The sequence below is a fragment of the Botrytis fragariae genome (genome assembly GCF_013461495.1).
Source record: "Botrytis fragariae strain BVB16 chromosome Unknown tig00000225, whole genome shotgun sequence".
NCBI classification, from domain to species: Eukaryota; Fungi; Ascomycota; class Leotiomycetes; order Helotiales; family Sclerotiniaceae; genus Botrytis; species Botrytis fragariae.
This window is the reverse complement of record NW_023501002.1, coordinates 762,832-782,913: the sequence shown is the minus strand read 5'-3', so window position 1 is coordinate 782,913 and position 20,082 is coordinate 762,832. Positions and strand designations below refer to the sequence as shown.

Sequence of the window (20,082 nt, the reverse complement as noted above, 5' to 3'; positions counted from 1 at the left end):
AGCATCCAGTTTCTTTGAAGTGAAGTATCTTCTCAGATCTAACAGTGTTTCTCAGCTCACTCAGTGAGAAACACTCGAATGTCGAGAACGGAGGCGGTGACAATGGTTTCTTGAATCTATGGCCTAGTATCATTCATTTGTGACCAGAATTGATATATCTAAATGTATTCAAAACACAATGATTGTCCTATTGAATCCTTTAGTCCAGGAGTTCCGACAACATATAAGGTTTGAAGTTATTGACAATTTTGAATGTCCATTCTGAAAGTAGAAATGGTAGATTCAATTGTCCCAAATATCGGAACGGCGAATAGTTTACCGATGCACGTTGCCCCGTAAACAGAAAAATCCACCATTCACAACACATCATACGAAAAGGTTTATCCACCACCGCACAATATCTCAAACATTATATGATCACTGACTCAAAAGATACACTATCACAATCACGAACAAAGAGAGTTAGCAAATGGCGGAACCCCTTTCGGATTTATCCAGCACCAATATCAATACTGGAAGCCCATCAGTTGTTAGCAATACAAACTACACCATGTCTGAAGATACCAGCTTTACAGAAAACACTCCTATGAGTGGGAGCGTGGGGAGTCCACCAAGTTCGCCCTTCGTCGATGCGACACACGATGCGACAGATCCGAGTAAGGAGAACATCTCTCCTATTAAGAAACAAATGTTGGCGTCGAGGAATTCAATTGATGGAGACCATATGTCACCCCTGAAGCTATTGAAGAGCCAGGCCTCACCCACCAAATCATCAGATGGCACACGCAGTCCGAGAAAGATGTCGACACCCATGAGATTCCCTGTGAAGCCTACCACTGCTACACCTTCGCCTTTGAAGTCGCCTGACCCGCCGGTTGTCGTTGAGCATGAAATGGACCTAGATGACCCAGCACTAAGGGATAATGAAGGACTTACGAAAGCGATCGAGATATTGGAAGAAGACGATGATGATAATGATAACGAAGAGGGGCAAACGATGAACGAAACTTTTGCATATATAGGTACTGGTAGCGCTACTAGCGCTTCAGAGAAAGATGCGCACAATTTGATGGACGATACAATGGTCAGCACATTCAGCGAATTTTCCGCTATGCCAGATCTGACGACGTTTTCGAAACTGGGACATACCAGCCCGAACTTCCCATCAATGGGTGCACCAACACCGAGACAAAATCATCGATTCAGTACCCCGGCTACGGCGCGCAGGCAAGTGAATACATCTGAGGAATTTTCGCCAGCACCATACGGGCATAGAAATGTTAAAAGTAAAGATGATGGGAATACCACTAACCTTCTTGACTTTACCGCACAAATGAATGGGTTCAACGGTCGCGGTCCCTCACCTTCAAGGAATAGGATGTCAATGTCACCTTCGAAAACTTCTGCACCTGAACATTGGTATGGGCCAAGTACTGCCGCGACACCTAAATCAAACCGTATGAGCAACCTACTCGATTTCGATATTCCTCCTGCCCCTACACCTAGAAGTTTACCTTCAATTACACCCAGAGAAATTGAGAGATTGAAATCAGACTTCTTATCAGAGATTAGTAACTTGAAAGCTACGTTGAGTGGCAAGGAAGCTGAATTGCAGTTCATGAAAACGGCCGTTGGAGACGCTGAAAAGAGAGTTGGGGAGAGTCAGGAACAACTACGGGAAGAACGAAATATACAAGATCAACTGGCGGCCGAGAAAGAGGAGTGGGAGAAGAGGGGTCGGGAAATGGAAGCTGTGTTGAGGAACGTTAGAGAAGAAATGGTTCAAACAGAGCAAGAACGTGAGGAATTAGATGGTCGATTAGAGGAAAGTGAGAGAAGAAGAGAAATGGCGGAGATTATGGCTCAAGAGGCGCAGAGGAATTTAGCGGCTATGCGTGCTGGAAAAACTACACCTGGAGCTACTTCGCCCCCTATCGAAACGCCTTTGAAATCGCCAACAGAATGCCACTGCGGAGGTCGAACTGTCGAACTTGCGGTCGAGAAAGTATCTAGAGAGTTGCATTCCCTCTACAAAGAGAAGCACGAAACTAAAGTCCAAGCTCTCAAGAAAAGTTATGAACGTCGTTGGGATAAGAAGGTTAAAGAATTGGAAGCTACTGTTGAGGATCTCACCAAGGAGAATGAAGAATTGAAGTTGGGCGGCAATACCACGACAACTAGAGCGGAACCTTTAGCAGAAGATATCGAACAACAAGCAGCACGCGATGCAAGAACCAAGGAATTGGAGGCGGAACTCGAGGGCCTAGGCATAGAAATCAAGAGTGTCAGGGAAGACAACGATGATCTCCGACACATGCTTGAAGAGGAAAGAGCCGAGAAGACTAAGCTGGTTCAGGCTGTTGATGAAATGATTCCAATGATCGCTATGTTCGACGATATGGTTGCGAAAAATCTTGAGGAGGAAAAGAAGGCTGTTCCAACTCGAGCATCTCCAATCCCAGAAACACCCGCCTCGCAAAAGAAACAACATGTTTTTGAAAGCCAAATGAAGAGCCCTACTTTAGCGAGAACAAGCAGTGTTACTCGACCAAGTGGGTTAAGAGCGCCAAGTGCGGCTGGAGGAAGTAGGATCGGCAGAGGTGGAATTGGTATGGGAATGGGAATGGGAATAGGAGGTGCGGCAGGAAGGGAGAGAAAAGGAAGTCATGGGAGTGTGGCTAGTCAAGGGAGTAGACCAGGCAGTGGTCTTTCGGGCAGAACTAGTAGCAATTTATTGAGTAGTATCGATAAAATGGGAGGGGGAGGGTATGGTCGTTAATTCTATATCTCGGAGGGATTGAATTGGAGGGAAATGGGTAGTAGGCTCTTGGGGCTAGTTTGGTTTGGTGCTTGTATATTCTTCTTGGTGAAAATTCTGTGATGGATTATTGTGGTTAGGTTGGAATGCTTCAGGGGGAGAAGCGAAGGGGGTGATGGATTGGTGAAGATACGAAATAATGATTGGGTGGCGTGCTATGGGTATGGATATGGATGGATGGATGGATGGTAGTTGCATACCAATGAAAGCTCGACTGCTTGTCATATCTGGTTTATTTTATAGTGGCGGCTGGTTGGCGCCTGGGCGTTGGCGGCATTTGCACCGCGCTAGGGGAGGCTAGTTTCATTAATAAATTGGTTTATATCTGTGCTTGTTCTCGTTATTTTGATGAGGTGCTATGATGTGATTCGATGGATTATGATGAGGTAGGATGGAATGGAGAGTTGGGTGTTTCCGAAACTGTCCTCCTGTTACACATGTATAATATTCAGCGTTTTCATTAATAATTTGGGAGTCGAATATAAGCACGCTGTGTGCGTGAGCTAGAGAGCATAAAATTAGTTCTTGCAAGTTCAGGTTTAGTGGTGAGATCAGAAACAGGGGAGTGACTAAAGTTCATCCTTGAGTTGTGCAGTGGATGGGTATGTTGAATTACATTTTCGAAGAGCAGAAAGATATACAGACCATTGAATTCGTATTGTGAATAAATCAACTGGGTGGTGAGGTTATTGGCAGAGCGGGATGGGAAGAACGGCGGTTCCAATGATTTATGTACTGGGAATGATGATAAGGTCAGAGGTGGAATGGTGTGCGATGACGTGAGATATTATTGCCAGTCATTAAATGTAGTATTCATGGTTCCATTCTCCCATTTTACCAATATGAGTGTGATTGATATCAAGATTATACCATATGATCTGTATCTTCCTCTTGGAATCCCAACCTCATCTCACCTTAACACAGAAGCTACAATATATGACAAATTCAGAGGTTGGAATTTACAGGCCTTTTTTATTACCACCTCTCTTAGTTCTGCGATAGTACCATTTTCTTTATGGTTCGAGGTCGCTGTAAATGGGGTGATAAGAATGGAGAGTTGAGAGTGAGGTAGTTGAAACTATACGTGCTGTAATTAGTGTTCTCCGGATTCGGTAGTATGGGAAGCATGAAAGTGTAGATGATCCAAAAATTTGAGATCCTGAAGGGAGATGCGGAAGTATATCTTGTCTAAAAGTTAGCAGTGTATAGGACTCGATTCGCATGACATAAAACTACACTAGTCTTCTATGATGTTGGAAATTTGGGACGTAGATGTCGGTTGATGAAGGGGTTACTTTAGAAAGTTATGGATGTTTTTATGGATAACTAGAAGGATCAAAGTGTTTGTAAGTCCAGCATAATATTTTAGTTCACACTTTCGTCATTGTTTTTGATCATTATGATTCAAGTTCTCGGCCCCTCTTTCACAATCCAAATACCAGAATTTGCAAGTCTTCATCTCCAAGGGATACACGTTATACCGCCGGAATATCGCGCGTAGATCTGCATCTCAATCAGTGACACCGGATGAATGATTGCCACTTCTTTAAATTCTTGATTTCTTGAGTGTAGTCTAGTACGAATAAAAAAGGTTTATAGATTTCTCGTGCTGAAGAAAATTAGGGATGTGAAGCTGAACTATGGGATACATGAAAGTTTCTGTGATAATTTACTTAGTGATACCGCGAGAGATCGAATTACTTTAGGAAATAACGTTCGAAAAGGTCGTGGGGTGTATATCAAGGGATTTACGGGCCGATGCGCATCCGAATGCGGTGAGAGTAGAGGTTCTGGTCCCTGAACTAACTAACTATTAGCATGGAACAGGACTAGAAGTCGGATCCAGGAATATACGGGAACTAGAGGTAGACTGGAATTACTAAGAAGACTAGGGAATTCTCAAAAGCGGTGTACATATGGTGGGGTGGGCAAAGCTAAGAAGACAGCTGAGGAATATAAAGGGGTTGCAATAGCCGAGTGACGGGTTGGGGGAAAATATTGGGATTGGGACTGGGAGCATATTCATTTGATGAAATTTTTTATGTTTGATACTGGCTATTTTATATGATCTAAGAGTGAGCTTCAAATTTTATCCTACCAATTGGATTCCAAGAATTGTTCGGCGGAGTTGCTGCCAGGGTCGGTAGTCGTGACCGCAAAATGTGTTATACCTTACTTGATTCTCCGGTGATTTGTGTGAATCTACTTAAGCATAACCAATTTACTGATGAGTTCCAGGCAAAATATTTGTGCAGCATAAGCCGTATCAAAGATCCAAGAGGACGCGAATAGGATGCATTGGGTTTAGGTTTCCTATTTAACCGCAAAGTTACGATTTCTTGTAGGACGTGGTAGTTATTAGAACCCATGGTACACGAGTTTAGAAACACACATAGGATCGTATTTTGCATATGAATTGATGCTTGTTGGGCGTCCACAACATTGTTTGAATTGCCCCGGAGACAAGGGGTAAGTAGTGCGCGCAAACTCGTAAGCTAGAGACAGCTTGTAACAGAAGATTACGTTCCTCCCACCGCTTATACTTAAAGGAGTTCGGTCAGCTCAGGGAGTCTATAGTTTTAGGTCGATTCTAGTCAATATTCGGCTGCGATTAGGCAATATTGATGGGCGAGATAATTGAAAAGAGATTATCTCGAGACGTTGTGTAGGAGTTAACTTCGCAGCTGTCGATTTGGGTCACGAGGTAATGGTATTGTCGTTTTCTTGAGATACTATTCTTGCATTCTCTAGGAATTCTGCAAGGGTAATGATGTGAAATTCAAGGCTTTGAGCTTTGAATGATATGAAACGTAGGCTCCTACTTATATATCGGAGATTGATATTGCCAGACTTCGAATTGGCTTTGGTTGATGGATCCCGGATATATAGGATTCTAGAATTCCCAAGTAAGCGAATTCTATTCTCTTACAACATTTGGTACCACGAATCTTCAATTCAGGTCAATTTCAAATAGATCGATTCACTTTTCTATGTATATGGCCAAAAAATATTGAGGCTTCCTTCGAATCTATAGCGTGGGCGATAAGTGAGATTAATCTCTCATAACAATTCATCATGGGCACACGGTGAAATTTCCTTGGATAAATTCATTCTCATAGTTGAGACAAAGAAACTTGTCGACAGATACAAAACAATCTTGGAGATCTGATTGAACAATAGCATTGATATTTTAATCTGCAGCAGAATGACTACTCGTAAATTCTATAAAAGCCAGCTCTCCGACAACTCTTAAGAAATATTCTTATCATTCATACATTCATCTACTCATCATAACACACCACAGCCAATCCACTAACTTCCCCCACAAAATCTTCAACATGTCGCAACTTAGCGTTCCCAAAGACAACATCTTCAGAACCAAGACTAGGAACAAGACCAAGAAGGTCAGGAAGAACAAGATCCAGATCCAGATCCAAATCACACAGCTTCCCGAGACCCCATACTTAGAGATTTCACCTCAAACGGATGAACCCCAGTCCTTCGACCCATTCGCGGAATCAGAAGAGGTCGATCCCAAACAAGCCACGCAAGTTCACGTTCGTGCTCAACAAACTCAAGTACGAGCTAAGATCGGTAGAGATGGAAAGAGAAAGCCACATTGGGTCACCACCGTCGAAGGACTTCCTGAGAAGTTCGAGAAGAAAAAGATCGTCCGACACTTCAAGGAGGCCCTCGCGTGCGCGGGCAATATTGTTGAAGACGAGACTTGGGGTGAAGTGATCCAATTACAGGGAGATTGTAGGGAGGTCGTCTTTAAGTTTCTAACTGGAAACCCAGGGTTGGAGTTGAGTGAGAGTGTTGTTATGATTCATGGATAGATTCAGAAGATTATTTTCTCGCTGGTCGAGAAATAATAGGTGAGAGGTAGTCCTTTCATTTTTAATCGTTGATCTAAGTACAATAAATCGAAACATTTTCTTTGTTGTTTGTTGAATATGAATGAATCAAATACCCTTTCGAGTGAGAGGGAAATGTAAGAGGTTTTTGTCCATCAAAAAACAAGTTTCCTATGTGAATGTGATACTATGATTACAACAAAATCTGTGCCTCTTCTTTCCTTGAGCTGCTGACCTGACTGCGAGATACGAGCTCTGTGAACTACGTGATGCTAATGTCTTTGTTTGGCAGATTGTTCAATCTTTATCCTTCTAGTTCCTTTGCGTATGAGCGGATTGACCTCGAGAAACCTTTGTGTACTAATGAGCATAGTCACTCAGTATTTGTATTCCGTTCGCAAAATATGATTGAAGAGTCCACGAGACAAGGAAATCTACGGGTGAGTGGTAGTCGCTAATGGTCAACTTCCCTCTAGTTCAGTGAATTCCCCATACCACCCACAATATACTGCATTGTAGTTTCTTTAATCGAAGTCATGGTGGTCGGGAAAGAAAAGAGACATGTTTTTCAAAAGAGAGGAAGTCATGGAAAGAGAGAGCACTCAACACAAAAACAGAACTACGATATATGGTAATCTTGAGCTGTCACCTTCACCTTCTTTCCTCTACCAAGAGAAAATTTCTATGGACTCAGTACCAATAAACGTTTGTTCATATGCTTAACCTTTGTAACTGAACTAATTAGCTGCTCAAGCTTCCAATTAGTGCTGAATAAATGAAAGAGATAAATATATGAAACTCACAAGAGTCCTCACAATCCTATTGTATGGCATCAATAGAGGAAATGAAAATTACAGGCATTGTTGGAGTTCCATGTCCCTTCACATGGCTGTTATTGCTCGGCTTAGTTGGTGTTTACCATCAGGCAATTTTCACTAGCTTCATAGAAGTCATTGTCATCAAAGCTATCTCTCTTGAATGTTGCTACCGCTAACTTCGCCACTTCCCATGATTTCTTTATTACCAAAACATAATTGATATGATTTTCTCAAGAATCTCATGAATCTCTCCAGGTGATTCAGAAATTTCGTAGAAGACTTTCAACTCTTTCAATCAAGAAGATTCAACCACATTACCTTGCCGCAAAATTGCTCTGTTCAATTTTATTGCAACACTCTCAGACTCTCACTTCATTCGAATTCAACAAACATGGCGCGAATTGCCGAAGTATTAAGGCAGATAGGTGCAGGTACACAATCCCTCGCTATCCATATGTCAGATCAACCAAAATCTGTCCTTGAGAAAATCCCAAGCTTAATCCCTCCACCGGGAACAGTATCAAATTTTCAGCACCGAGCATCCAGACGAGAAAGCGTCATAGTGGTTTCTACCTTATTAATGACTCCAGGATCCATCTGTATATGTATTCGGGCGTGGGCCAAATTTGTGACTGTTCGTCCAGTAAAATTACTTTGGAGTGATTGTAAGATTTGTCCTCTCTGTATGATACGGAATTAAAAAACCAATTGAAGCTCAGTGACTATTTCTCTAAGCTTTGTACGTAGTGTTTCTCGATTAGATTTTTGAACGCTAACTACATAGCTTTTGGCGATAGCTGCATATGTCACTACAATTTTAAGTGCGTCTTATTATAAATCTACATCTTCTTGACCTTGATAAAAAAAACTGATCTCAAAATAGCCGTTACCCCTGGAGGGATCACTGGTTACCACCAATATGACGTTCCCCTGTCCGCAATATTTACTAACCGCAGCATAATTGTATGTCTTTTAACTTCTTCTATTCTCATTTCACCGAAATAAAAATTTCTAGTTCATGCTTTTATCACAATGCTCACTCAAATGTAGCCATTGAGTCTAACTTATATCATCAACCCCACAACTCTGGGTCTCGTCAAACTCACTCTCTTCATTACTTATGTAGAAATATTCTTCACCGAGAGCTGGGTCAAAATAGCTTGTACAATCGGTGCTATCATATCTTCAGTCTTTTACACGATCCATCTAATTCTGGCATTGATCTGGGGGATCCCGCGTCATGGTGTACTGTGGAGACATCAAATATTGTCCGATTCTTTCTTCCGCATGCAAACGTTAAGTTTACCTCGGGCTATTGTGGCCTTCATAATTGATATATATTTAATTATAATGCCATTGATTGCTGTCACTAAGTTAAAACTAACGCCGAAAAAGAAAATTGGCGTGGGGTTGATATTCGCTACGGGATTCATGTAAGTTCAAAACCTATCCATGAGGGGGAAGGCGTACTGACAGATGATTGGTGCTACCATTGAATCGATTCTGAGTATCATTTATCGGTTAATAATTGACGATAACGATGATCTATTATGGAATCTTGCAGGTGTTGCACTTGTCAGGTAAGGAAATCCTAAGCACGTAAATTCATGCGTAACTAATGATTCCGAACTTTCAGTCTGCTTGAAATATTTCTCGGTATCTTCATAGCTTGCACAATAGATATCTCAAGATTCATCTGCATGTATAGAGGGAAATTCAAAGACATAAGCTGCTCGTTACTATCCTGTTCTGGCTGCAGAAACACAATAAAGACTAGAAAGATGCGAAAATTAACAAAGTCAAAAGATAATATTTCCGAAGATGGTTTTCAGAGAGATGGAAATAAACATGATGAGAAACCTATAAAGCTATATCCTGGGTTCGATATCTCGGAAACACTTCCCGCGTCTGCTTCTGATAATTCAGAGACGCCTAGATCGTTGAACGGGAACGAGATGCCACGACGAGTAGTTTTGGCGTCGGGGTTCTGGATACGAGGCTCATTTTGTAGTATATGATCTGCGAATTAGCTGAGTCTGTTCGATCAAGTATGATAACCTTTGGGTAACGTACATCTTTTTACTCAACATCTGCTGGTTCTGCTTCGACCTTCGGAACTCGCTTAGATATAACCTACAATTGTCCATTATACTTGGTGGGATTCTTTATGGCAGCTCTTCTTCTTTTGGAGAACTCTTAAACTACGCTTCCTAGCATAGAAATATCTTTGTTGTGTAATATAAGCATATAATGCAGGACTGCCACTGTCATTTAAGCAACCTACAGTCTTTTTGTCGTCAATTTTTTATTCTCGGATCTTATCATTGAATCAATTTACGAGTACAAAGTCAACTTCCAAACTCTAAAGAGTAGTTTCAGATACGTTTCAGGCTATATAAAAGTCACCAATTTGGTTGTTCGTCATCAGCGTCATCATCTGAGGAGAGAAATACAAATCCCTTACACCCTTTCCACATCCAACTTTCGTGGTTTAAATACACTAACTTTTGAGAAAATCGCAAAAAATCAAGCGAGTAGACTTGATCGTGCTATTTCCCTGTCTTGACCATTGCAATCACGCCCCTTCCTCTACCAGGCTAGATAAGAGTTCTTCGAAGTCTCGGTATTCCGATTAGATTTTGTATGTAAATACTACTCTTCAAGAGTGGGAAGGAAACCAAAGAAATGTGAATGACTGGAGTATCGACGTATGACATAGTCACATTATCTTGGAATTGGGCTCTCGATGATGCGGTACTCGTTTTACTTATTGGGGGTTTTGCCCACAGTATTGGTTCTGTGTTGTAGAGAGGAACCCAAATTCGTGCCCATTCAAAGAAGCATGTAATATCACCGCTGTCATTGTATTCTTAATACAAGATAGGCTGTTGTTGCTTCTATCATGTACTTCTTGTCATTTACCAAGTCAAGGGACGAGAAAATCTCCGCTTGGCCTCCCAAACATTATCTGCACTTCGGCTTATGAAACATATCTCATATTATTCAGTTCTTCTAGCCAGCAGTGACCCCATCACGATATTGCATCTCCTTTGTCTATCCTCCTCTTGCTATTCACATACAATTGTACGTATCCTCTCACCAGCAATTCTTGGAAGAAAAAGTTGATACGAAAACACAGTTTTGACTACACTTTATCTTTTCCTGTGCTGAAAACCAAAGAACTGAACAAGATATGTCATCTGTAACTCGTGAACTTTTGGGTATAAATACATCCATCAGGTCTGAATCCCAACATCCAAATACAAACTCCAACCTGGAAATCTGTCACAATGTGGATTCTAATAATCGATATTCTTGCATCATCTCTTGAATTCTCGATTCTCATTTCTTATTATAAAGTTTCTTCCCAAGTGTAGCCCGCTTGTATACTCAGACCAACTGTCAAGATTCCTATTGTCATTTCGATTTCCATGACAAGATTTAAGGTTTGCCGTTGCTAGCAATTCCTCTTCACCGAGTTAATATTACCTATTCTCGTTACTTATTACCAGAGTCTCTGAGTTCGTAACCTTCCTGTTTCGACGGATATCGTCTAGTGCTATACTTCAAGCTTCATGATGGTTACCGGGAAGATCGCTTTTTGGCTGTTCTTCCCTTACCACTCCCTCTTTTTCGCCTGTGTATGGTTTTACATACACCAGAAACATCTCCCCAGTTCCTCATTATCAACTCCATCCCAGAGAATCCCTCGCTGAGCAATGATGTCGAAAGAGTGAATATCCGAACCCGACTCCCGGAAATCTTGCACTAGCTCATCCATCACCAATTCCACCCTCAGATATAAAAGCATACCGATCCCCAGAAGATTCTTAAGTAAAAACCGCCCACGCGTATCAACACTGTCGTTTAGGATTTCCCATTCTGGAGCCCGCATACATGCTCTAAACTCTAATTCGGTATCAAATTCCATGGTTGGGTCAAGACTTCGACTTCGACTTCGACTTCGACTTCCGGGTTTTCACCGTCAATTCATCATTTAGGCAACACAAAAACAATGGCGGTAGTTACTTAACAAAAGTGACAGCGAGAAAAGAGATTGCTGTCATATTCTCAACTGGAATATATCTTTCGTCGCCACAGATAGATAATACGTACCTAGTACAGCTAATCGATTTCCGACTCTCATCCCAACATTGATCAACACCACAGGAGATCTTTCCATATCGTACATACCCACCCGTCGATGTAGATGTACCTCAACAAATCCATCTTATCGTCCCTAAAAGCATAGATATCTCTGCAACTACCTCCTTTCATTGCATCTTTATCCCCAAGTCACGTACCACTTATACAAACCCCGTCCCCAGCTCCCACCCATTTCTCCTCGTCGACCCCGCCATTTCAATGTTATTCACTTGTTCTTCTCACAACACTTTGTTTTTAGACATATTCCTGCACTCATTCTCCATCCCTCATCTATTCACCCTTCATCACACCACCTCTCATCTCACTCTCCCCCAGAATCTAATCCCATCCACCCATCAATCCATTCACCCATCCGCTTACCCACACCCCTTCAAATCAACCCTTTTCACCCTCTCCACCCCCTCCACACCTTCTTAATCCATCTCACCCCCATCTCCCCATCCTCCCCTCTCCCTACCCAACCCCCAATCTCCAACCCCCAATTTTCAATTTCCAATTTGCAAAACACAAAACACAAAACAGAAAGCATATACACAGCACACAATACAGCCTAGCCATCATATCCAGCATATCCAGCATATCCACCATGGCCGACATAGCTACTATAACCACCCATTCACCCAGCCAATCCATCTCAGTTTTCAAATCTCATTTTTCAGATCTCAGATTCCAGATTTCCAAATTCTACCTCCTACCTCCTACCTCCCAATCCCTAACCTCATACCTACACAGACAGCACCAAAGTAGATTCATTCACCCACTCATCCAACCATATCATAGGTACTTCACACTTACAACAATACCATAGCAGTACACCCCCCTTCCCAACTCCACAGCCCAACTAACAACGGCAAAGCGAAAAACAAGTAAAACCCCATTTCGATCACATCCAAATCCAAAATCAAACCATCAAACATTTTGTCCTCACGTGAACTGTATCAACAATCAACAGATTTTTCAATTCCATTGTATTTTCCCTTTCTCAAATAAAAAATGACGAAAACTCCCAGTGGACTATGTACATTTTGTACAGACTCTTGAACCCACCCCACCCCATTGTCATCCGCATATTCATCCATCAATCCGTCTATCCATCCATCTGCAATCTAAATCAAGCAGTCATGAAATTCTCCAACCTCTCCACCTCTCCAACCACACCATCTCAACCATCTACTTTCTGTACCACATCCTCGTAATCTTCGTATGTCTCATCTTCTTCTGCAATTGGAAGATTCCATACATAAGTGCCTCACTAGTTGGCGGACAACCTGGCACATAAATATCGACCGGAACAATACGATCACAACCTCTTGTAACACTATAACTGTAATGATAATACCCTCCACCATTCGCACAACTTCCCATACTAATCACCCATCTTGGATCTGGCATTTGATCATACACTTGACGAAGAGCAGGAGCCATCTTATTGGTCAAAGTACCAGCCACAATCATAACATCGGATTGACGAGGAGAAGCACGGAAAATGATACCAAGACGATCTTGATCGTAACGTGGGGTTGAGAGATGCATCATTTCGACGGCGCAGCAGGCGAGTCCGAAGGTCATGGGCCAGAGAGATCCTTGTCGTGCCCAATTGGCAATTTGATCAAGTGTGGTTCTGTTTGCGTAGTGTTAGCTTTTGTTCTCGTATTCCCTTTTTTGGTCGCCACTCCAGTGGAAAGGTCCCGAAACACAACAAAAGTCCCAAGTAAAGCGAACACTCCAAACAAACGTATCTCTAGCGTTTCCTCTGCCATTACTCCCAATCACATTACTTTCGAACAGCCCGCCCAACTCCCTCCATACACCCATCAGACAACCCCCAGATATAAAATCAAACTCACAAAGCATATTGCATAACACCCTTCTTGCCCTCTTGACTAGGAAGAAGCACTTCTCTTCTCTCCTTTCCTGTAACACTCAGTTTGAGATTTCCTCTATCCGCTGGATGTCTAGTTTCCATTGCCTGAACTTGTGCTTGGGCTGGTTTAGTTGCGCTGTTGGAGATTGCTGCTAGGGATCGATAAGGGAGGAGGGATGAGGCGGGCTTGGCTATTCATTGTGTTAGCATTGGGTATATAGTATAGTTGATGCGATGGATCAGTATAGAAATGCATGATTAGTTTCGCCATCAATATATTGGTAGCGAAGAGCCAGAGAAGGGTATAAGCAAAACAAACCTCTCAATACCATTGCCCCCGCAGATCGTGTAGTCTTGAACATTTTGCTCGTCTTGCCTGTCTCGTCCGTCTTCTTCTTTGGAGTCTTGTTAAATCTCCCTCCTTTCAATTAATTCAATTGAGAATAACACAAGGAAAGGAAAAATAGAGGGGAGAGGTCGGTGTCGGGAATCCCGTAGCGTTCTGAGGTTACCAGTAAGTCGTCGATGTCACTAAGGTTCAAATTATTGATCTCGGTTGATTAATTCAAAACTGGTGATTGGTCGAGATCACGTGGCTGATTTGTGCTATCCTTATGCTTGCCGCCACCACCAAATCATTGAGACGAGAGTTTCAAGATATTGTAGATCGACAAACGTGATTTTAGCATCCGGATTGTAAGAATTGGACATGGTAATTTAAATTCACAAAAACCATTCATACGAAAAAAACTTCAGTCAAGCTTCCAAATCAATGTTATCATCTTAAGATTTTGTCTATCCAAAAGTCCAAACCATTGCAATTCCACCATCATTTTCCATTAAACCCATTTCTTTTCCATTAACTCTAGCAACATAATGATAAAAATACAAAGTGAGTAGAATCAAACACAAAGACTAAGCGTCGGACCATATTTCTTCTGGCCGAACATACCTAGGTGGTAGGTATATAACAATCTCCTTTCGCGCTTCCTGGGCATCATACCTATGCAATTCAGACATTCGCTCCAACACACCAACAGCCATGCCACTCTGCTTGGAAAAGCTTACCCTAAGCTCCGAAAATGATATCACCACGACCTTTAGTATTTGCTCGGACTTCAATACCTGAATCTCTGCCCGACCATCCCACAAAACTTGCTGAATACCCTTACATAGGTATGTATATAGCACAACAACACAACAAGGTATGTACTACAAAATAAAAAATCGAACACACAAAACAAAATGAAAGACTTTTGAATTGAAGTCCTGTATACCCTGCGTCATGCCAAAGGCCAATCCACAATTATTGACCAGATTTCTTAGCATTTTCCGCCATAGCCGCATCAATTTGTGCATCGACTTGTTCTTCATCAACTTCATTTTCATCGGATTTGAAATTTTCCTTTTCGCTTCTACCACGTGGTGAAAGTCTCTCATCACTTTCCTCTTCACTGCTTTCACTTCCTTGTAAACTATCACGATTGGTTTGACGACTTCGAGTCATCTAGAAGATAAAGTTAGCTTAAGTAGATAGTGAGAATTGATTAACATACCCATGATCGTACACCACCAATAAGACCTAAACTATATCCTGTTGCAAAATCACTACCCGGACCTGGACTATCATTTCTTGGAATTTCCAGGCGGCGTGTAAGATGTTGTAGAGCAGATGGGCTTGTGAGGGATCCGGTACTATTTCCTTCGAAACTGTGCATGCGTGCAGGACTGCCGGGACGACTGGATTGCCAGAATTGTTTCAATTCCTTGCCCAATTCTTGACCAGTAGTACTCCAATTCGTTCGGATAGCTTCTCTCATCTCGGCAACATGACGTTTTAGATCGAGTTCATTCTTTTTGAGCCATGATACGTTAAGCTCCTGTCTTGTTGTACCCCGCTTGAATTGACGTGCAATATATTTCTCATAATCTCGAACAATCCTGCGTAAATGTTAGTAGTGATTTGGGAAACAGAGAATCAAAGACATACTTTGTGATGATACCAGTCGTGCTGACACCCTCAGTTCTCTGTGTAACCAAGAATTTTCCTTGTTCTTTGATTGGTTTGTAAATGTCGTCTCCCTCATCAGCTCCATATGGAAGATCGTCATGCGCAACGTAATCAATCCTTTTCTCTGCTAGAAACTCTGGAGTAACAATCCATGGGCAGTTCTCAACAACCTCGTCCACCCATTTGCAATGTCTTACAGTCTCGGCTCGCTCTTGCCCAGATAGAACTGTAAGTCCTTTTCTCTTGTGTGTTTCCGCATCTCCTGTAACTCCAACCAACAAATAAACGTCTGGGAATGCTTTTTTAGCTTGCTCAAGCTGTCGCATATGTCTGCCATGAATTAGTTACAACTTCCAAGTCCCGTAGTTTATAGAATACATACCCAAGATGAAATAAATCAAACACACCATCCGCATAAACACGAACTGGTCTGTCAGCCGGGGGTGGATTAGTTTTATATCCAACTGGATCTGTCAATTTTCCAATTGGTGGTGGGGCCATTGATTGTGTGGCTTCTTCTTTCTCTCCCTCTTGTTCTGGCACTTCTTCATCTCCTTTGGAGATGCTTTTTCTTCCTTTCTTTCCAACTCTGTTCGCAATGTCTGTGCTACCTTCAGTTGTGTCCGATGGTTCACCTGGATCTCGCGCATTGTCGGATCCATTAACTGCTACTTTCTCGTGTGTAGATGAGCGAAGACGTTTGGCGGGTGGGTTTTGAGAGTCCATGGAGATAGTCTTCTTGTGACTTGAGCTACGTGTTTCTCTGGTTTCTGGAGCTGTGGATTCTCCATCTTCACCAGATGCATCTCTTGATGAATTTTGTAATTGATCGAGTGTTGAGGATTTCTTGGATGATGAAGCAGTAGCAGTACGCTTTCTCTTTCCTACACTTCCGCCAGATGATGGAGAAGACATTTTGAGATTTTAAGTTTCAATCTGAAAAATAGAGTCGACTGACAGAGATGGGGATTGAGACAAGTCGATTATAAGCTTTCGCGTTTTTGTGTTTAAATTGTAGGTGGTGTACAGTGCTGTGCTGCGCTGCGCTGTAGGTAGTAGTTCTTTGACAATTGGAGGAGCTTCCGGAATTTAAATAATTTTGACCAGGGTTTAGTTAGAGGTGGTTGACCGTTGATGTAATCTTTCTTTTAGTATCAATGCAAAGAAAGCTTTGGAGATTTGAGAAGGTATGTATGTAAATAGATATCACGACGACGATGTAAATAAAAAAAGAGTTGTGCTTTCTTTCTCTGGAGAAGAAAAATCAAAAGTTTATGTAAATTTGATGAACATTGAACATAAACATAATACAAGTTCGTAATAATTGTTTTGAATGGAATTGTCTTGTTGTCCTCACATAAAGCTAGTTTTAAACTAATTTATTGCTAGGTAGGTAGGCAGGAGGCAGGTAGGGACTTATTCTGTCTCTTCTTCTCTTGAAAATTAATAAACCAGGTTTCTCATGAATGAGGCGTTACTTAAATTTCCAAATAAAGCCGGGAATTTCGACATCGTCATTCCAATTGCTATCGTCAAGATCAAGTAAGAGTACGCACGTGCGACGCTAAGAGAATGTGAGTGATCGATTGGTTGTGAGGGATTAGGTAATCGTATAAAATCAAATCCCTCGAGGATCTACCTGTGTCCTCGTCGGTCGATAATAACAAGAAACAAGAACAAAGAGACGGTGAACTTTCCTCCCTCTCAAGTCTCTCAAATCCTCTCCCATTTGCATCTCACCTGCCCAACCCACCAACATTATCAAACCATGACTTGAAAGCATTTTTTCACTCTGCAGTTCCGCCCGTTCGTGGGGTAACTAACTAGGAAGGAAAGCTCGGAAACTTCTATATCATTGCAGTGTTATCATTGACCGCATCTCTTAGTCTCAAGGGTAAAACATACTCTTTCTCCACTTCAAAGCTGTGACCTATGATCTATTGCCCCCATCTACTGCAGTGCAACGGGTCCAATCCAAGCACGAAGCAATGCCAACGATTCGATTCCATTCGATTAGACACTTCATCACTCTACTAGCTATCTATTCGCTACGTCTTTGGAGCCACCTTGCGGCGTAAAAGAGGGGACCATCTGCAACTTAACAAACCTGCGAACATGCAAACACATTCAATTTAGAAACATTAGATGAACTCGTAAACGCTTTGGTCAGGAGGATGTCAATTGATAATTTTCAAGGTACATTGAAACTCGGCCTTAGTCTAGAGACCCTTCCTATAAGAGATCTGTAATGTAAAATTGAAGAAGAGAAAGAAACGGACTCATGATCATGATAATATGACTCGCTGCGTATGAAGATCGTAAGTTCAGAAAATTTCATGTCGAAGGAGAAGCCACCACACCCTGGGCATCTCTATCATCTTTACTAGATATAAAGTTTTCATGACCTTTATACCTTCCCCACTCCATACTCCCTATTTCCTCCCAGCAGTGATGAAGATTTCCAGGAGACATTGCAATGCGTGGATTTATCTCACGTTATGCTTATAAAAATGCACACAATTCGCAACCCCTTCTATTCCAGATACGGTCGCAAAAATAGTCATTCATCAAGATGAATCTGGTTTGCATAATTTCTCGAGTCATTAACATCTTCACTTCAACATCCTCCCCTTCCTTCGTCTTTCACTTCATAAATCTTGAAAGATATACCAATTATACCCAAATTACTCCTACTTCTCTTCCGCCTTGCTCGATTTTGGTAAAACTTCGTCTACGACTGCCTGATACTTTGGCTCTTTCGGGTCAATCTTTTCGGGTAAGGCATCGGATTCGGGAACTTCGGATTGAGGCTGTCCCTTTGGGACCTGGCTGGCGAGGTCCTTGTCTTCCTCACTGTGATCGAACATTTCTGTATCATCGGAATCAGTGAGGACTTCTGTACCATCTCCAAGAAGAATGATCCGTCCACGTGGGTTCCCACCGAAAGACTTAAGCTTCTGGTCCATATCAACATCATATCCACTGTCACTATCATCAAAGTTATGATGAACACCAGGTCCACGGAATTCAGCTATTAAATGTGTTAGGAAATATGCTAGTATTGGATATCAGCGGAGTACTTGCCATACTCCGGAGGGGCACATGGACCATCTCCATTCGCAACACGCTTTGCAATTTCGTCGTACCACTCTTCCTTAGTCTTGCCGTTCAAGAGACCGATAACAATCATCGTCATGTTATCACAACCAACACCACCAGTTTCCGAATTGGATGCTAAACAGTTATCCATCATGTTCTCGCAGATTTTAGATAAATCTTGCTTGGCAACAATGCCTCGTCGAACAAACTCAATAACAGCCTGGGATGATTGGCAATCCCAGATACCTAAAGATCGAGTTAGCCTCGTTGTTCTCCACGACTCGTCGTAAGCTACTGACCATCACAAGCGACCACTAAAAACTCGTCATCGTCTGTAATATCGTGTACGGTAACATCGGGGAATGCAGTGACGATTTGCTGCTCAGGCGAAAGCTCTGCGCTCTTTTTGAATTCAAAGTCACCAATGGCTCTTGATAATGCAAGGTTGCCATTGACACGACCAAAATCGACAAAGCCTCCAGCCGCATTAATTCTGGCTTTTTCGCCTGCACAGGTATATATTAGTATTTTGTGCAGTCCATCGCCAATATCATAAGAAGCTACCTTCGTTTTGCGGCTTGTGGTCGAATGACAGAGGCTTGGCGCGACCCTTGACTCCTAAAACACTTCTTGAGTCTCCGGCGTTTCCCTTATGAACAGTAAGCATATTTCGGTATCTTTTGCCTCATGTAACATACCACATAGATCTTCTTGTGCGAAATTATGCCAACGGATGCGGTACAGCCAGAAACTTCCTCCTCGTATCTTGGATCTATAACTCAAATCAGTAACCCTGTATGGTAGAAGGAGAATGTTGTTCTAACCCATCAAGATTGCTCTGTCTGTTGCAAGGAAGCCATCCTTCAGAGCTTGTTCAATATCACCCTTTTGGAATGCTTCCTGTTTTGCGATGATCTGGTGTATATTTTCTCCTGCAAAAAGTGCTACCCGGTCTCCTCCATGTCCATCGTAAACACCGAAGAATGAGAGTCTGCTATCGATTGGAGCTGGCTTCAATTCCTGTCCTTTTGTATGTTGTAAATCGAGGATAGTCGCGTGCGCGTCCTCCATGCTGATTCTCCATCCCTGCATGGAAGAGACACCATAAAGTAATCTCTCATCGCCTCCGATAGCTGAATGCTAATAGAGAAAGCCATGTTAGTAACGATAAGCAGCGGTGGCAGAAAGACCTTGGTGGTGGAATTGCAGCTGAAAATCGAGTCTTCCCGGGATATTTTTGCAGGAAGGTTGTGCTCATTGAACAAATAACATAGAGTCTCTATATCACTGCGCGACGCAGAAGTATTTCAACACCAGCATGTAATACCAGGTATGCGGTATCTTGGCATGAAAGACCGGCGCCCACAATGACACAGTAAACAGATAAAGCGAACAAAGATAAACAAACATACCTTCTCCACGACGGGCTCCGAAAGAGTCTGACCCAT

The 20,082-nt window shown here is 42.2% G+C and overlaps 6 protein-coding genes across 6 annotated transcripts; 3 read left to right on the top strand and 3 right to left on the bottom strand.

The window, feature by feature from the left end:
• Positions 1 to 469: 469 nt before the first annotated feature.
• Bfra_011304 (uncharacterized protein) lies at positions 470 to 2,779 on the top strand (the record flags this gene model as incomplete). The annotated part of the gene is made up of 1 exon (XM_037341632.1): positions 470 to 2,779. One exon carries the CDS (start codon positions 470 to 472, stop codon positions 2,777 to 2,779), a length of 2,310 nt encoding a protein of 769 aa, XP_037188444.1.
• Positions 2,780 to 6,156: 3,377 nt separating this feature from the next.
• On the top strand, positions 6,157 to 6,657 carry Bfra_011303 (putative translation initiation factor protein; the record flags this gene model as incomplete). Its single annotated transcript, XM_037341631.1, has 1 exon — positions 6,157 to 6,657. The coding sequence occupies one exon, from the start codon at positions 6,157 to 6,159 to the stop codon at positions 6,655 to 6,657; it is 501 nt and encodes a 166-aa protein (XP_037188443.1).
• Positions 6,658 to 7,884: 1,227 nt separating this feature from the next.
• Bfra_011302 (uncharacterized protein) lies at positions 7,885 to 8,550 on the top strand (the record flags this gene model as incomplete). Its single annotated transcript, XM_037341630.1, has 5 exons — positions 7,885 to 8,158; positions 8,213 to 8,232; positions 8,278 to 8,314; positions 8,377 to 8,456; positions 8,509 to 8,550. 5 exons carry the CDS (start codon positions 7,885 to 7,887, stop codon positions 8,548 to 8,550), a joined length of 453 nt encoding a protein of 150 aa, XP_037188442.1.
• Positions 8,551 to 12,691: 4,141 nt separating this feature from the next.
• On the bottom strand, positions 12,692 to 13,886 carry Bfra_011301 (putative nadh-ubiquinone oxidoreductase protein; the record flags this gene model as incomplete). Its single annotated transcript, XM_037341629.1, has 3 exons — positions 12,692 to 13,281; positions 13,508 to 13,715; positions 13,844 to 13,886. 3 exons carry the CDS (start codon positions 13,884 to 13,886, stop codon positions 12,831 to 12,833), a joined length of 702 nt encoding a protein of 233 aa, XP_037188441.1. The 3' UTR covers positions 12,692 to 12,830.
• A 944-nt stretch (positions 13,887 to 14,830) lies between these two features.
• Bfra_011300 (putative cholinephosphate cytidylyltransferase protein) lies at positions 14,831 to 16,450 on the bottom strand (the record flags this gene model as incomplete). Its single annotated transcript, XM_037341628.1, has 4 exons — positions 14,831 to 15,031; positions 15,081 to 15,465; positions 15,515 to 15,865; positions 15,918 to 16,450. 4 exons carry the CDS (start codon positions 16,448 to 16,450, stop codon positions 14,831 to 14,833), a joined length of 1,470 nt encoding a protein of 489 aa, XP_037188440.1.
• Positions 16,451 to 18,225: 1,775 nt separating this feature from the next.
• On the bottom strand, positions 18,226 to 20,082 carry Bfra_011299 (putative protein phosphatase 2c protein; the record flags this gene model as incomplete). The annotated part of the gene is made up of 7 exons (XM_037341627.1): positions 18,226 to 18,566; positions 18,620 to 18,880; positions 18,934 to 19,140; positions 19,199 to 19,283; positions 19,333 to 19,406; positions 19,459 to 19,774; positions 20,047 to 20,082. 7 exons carry the CDS (start codon positions 20,080 to 20,082, stop codon positions 18,226 to 18,228), a joined length of 1,320 nt encoding a protein of 439 aa, XP_037188439.1.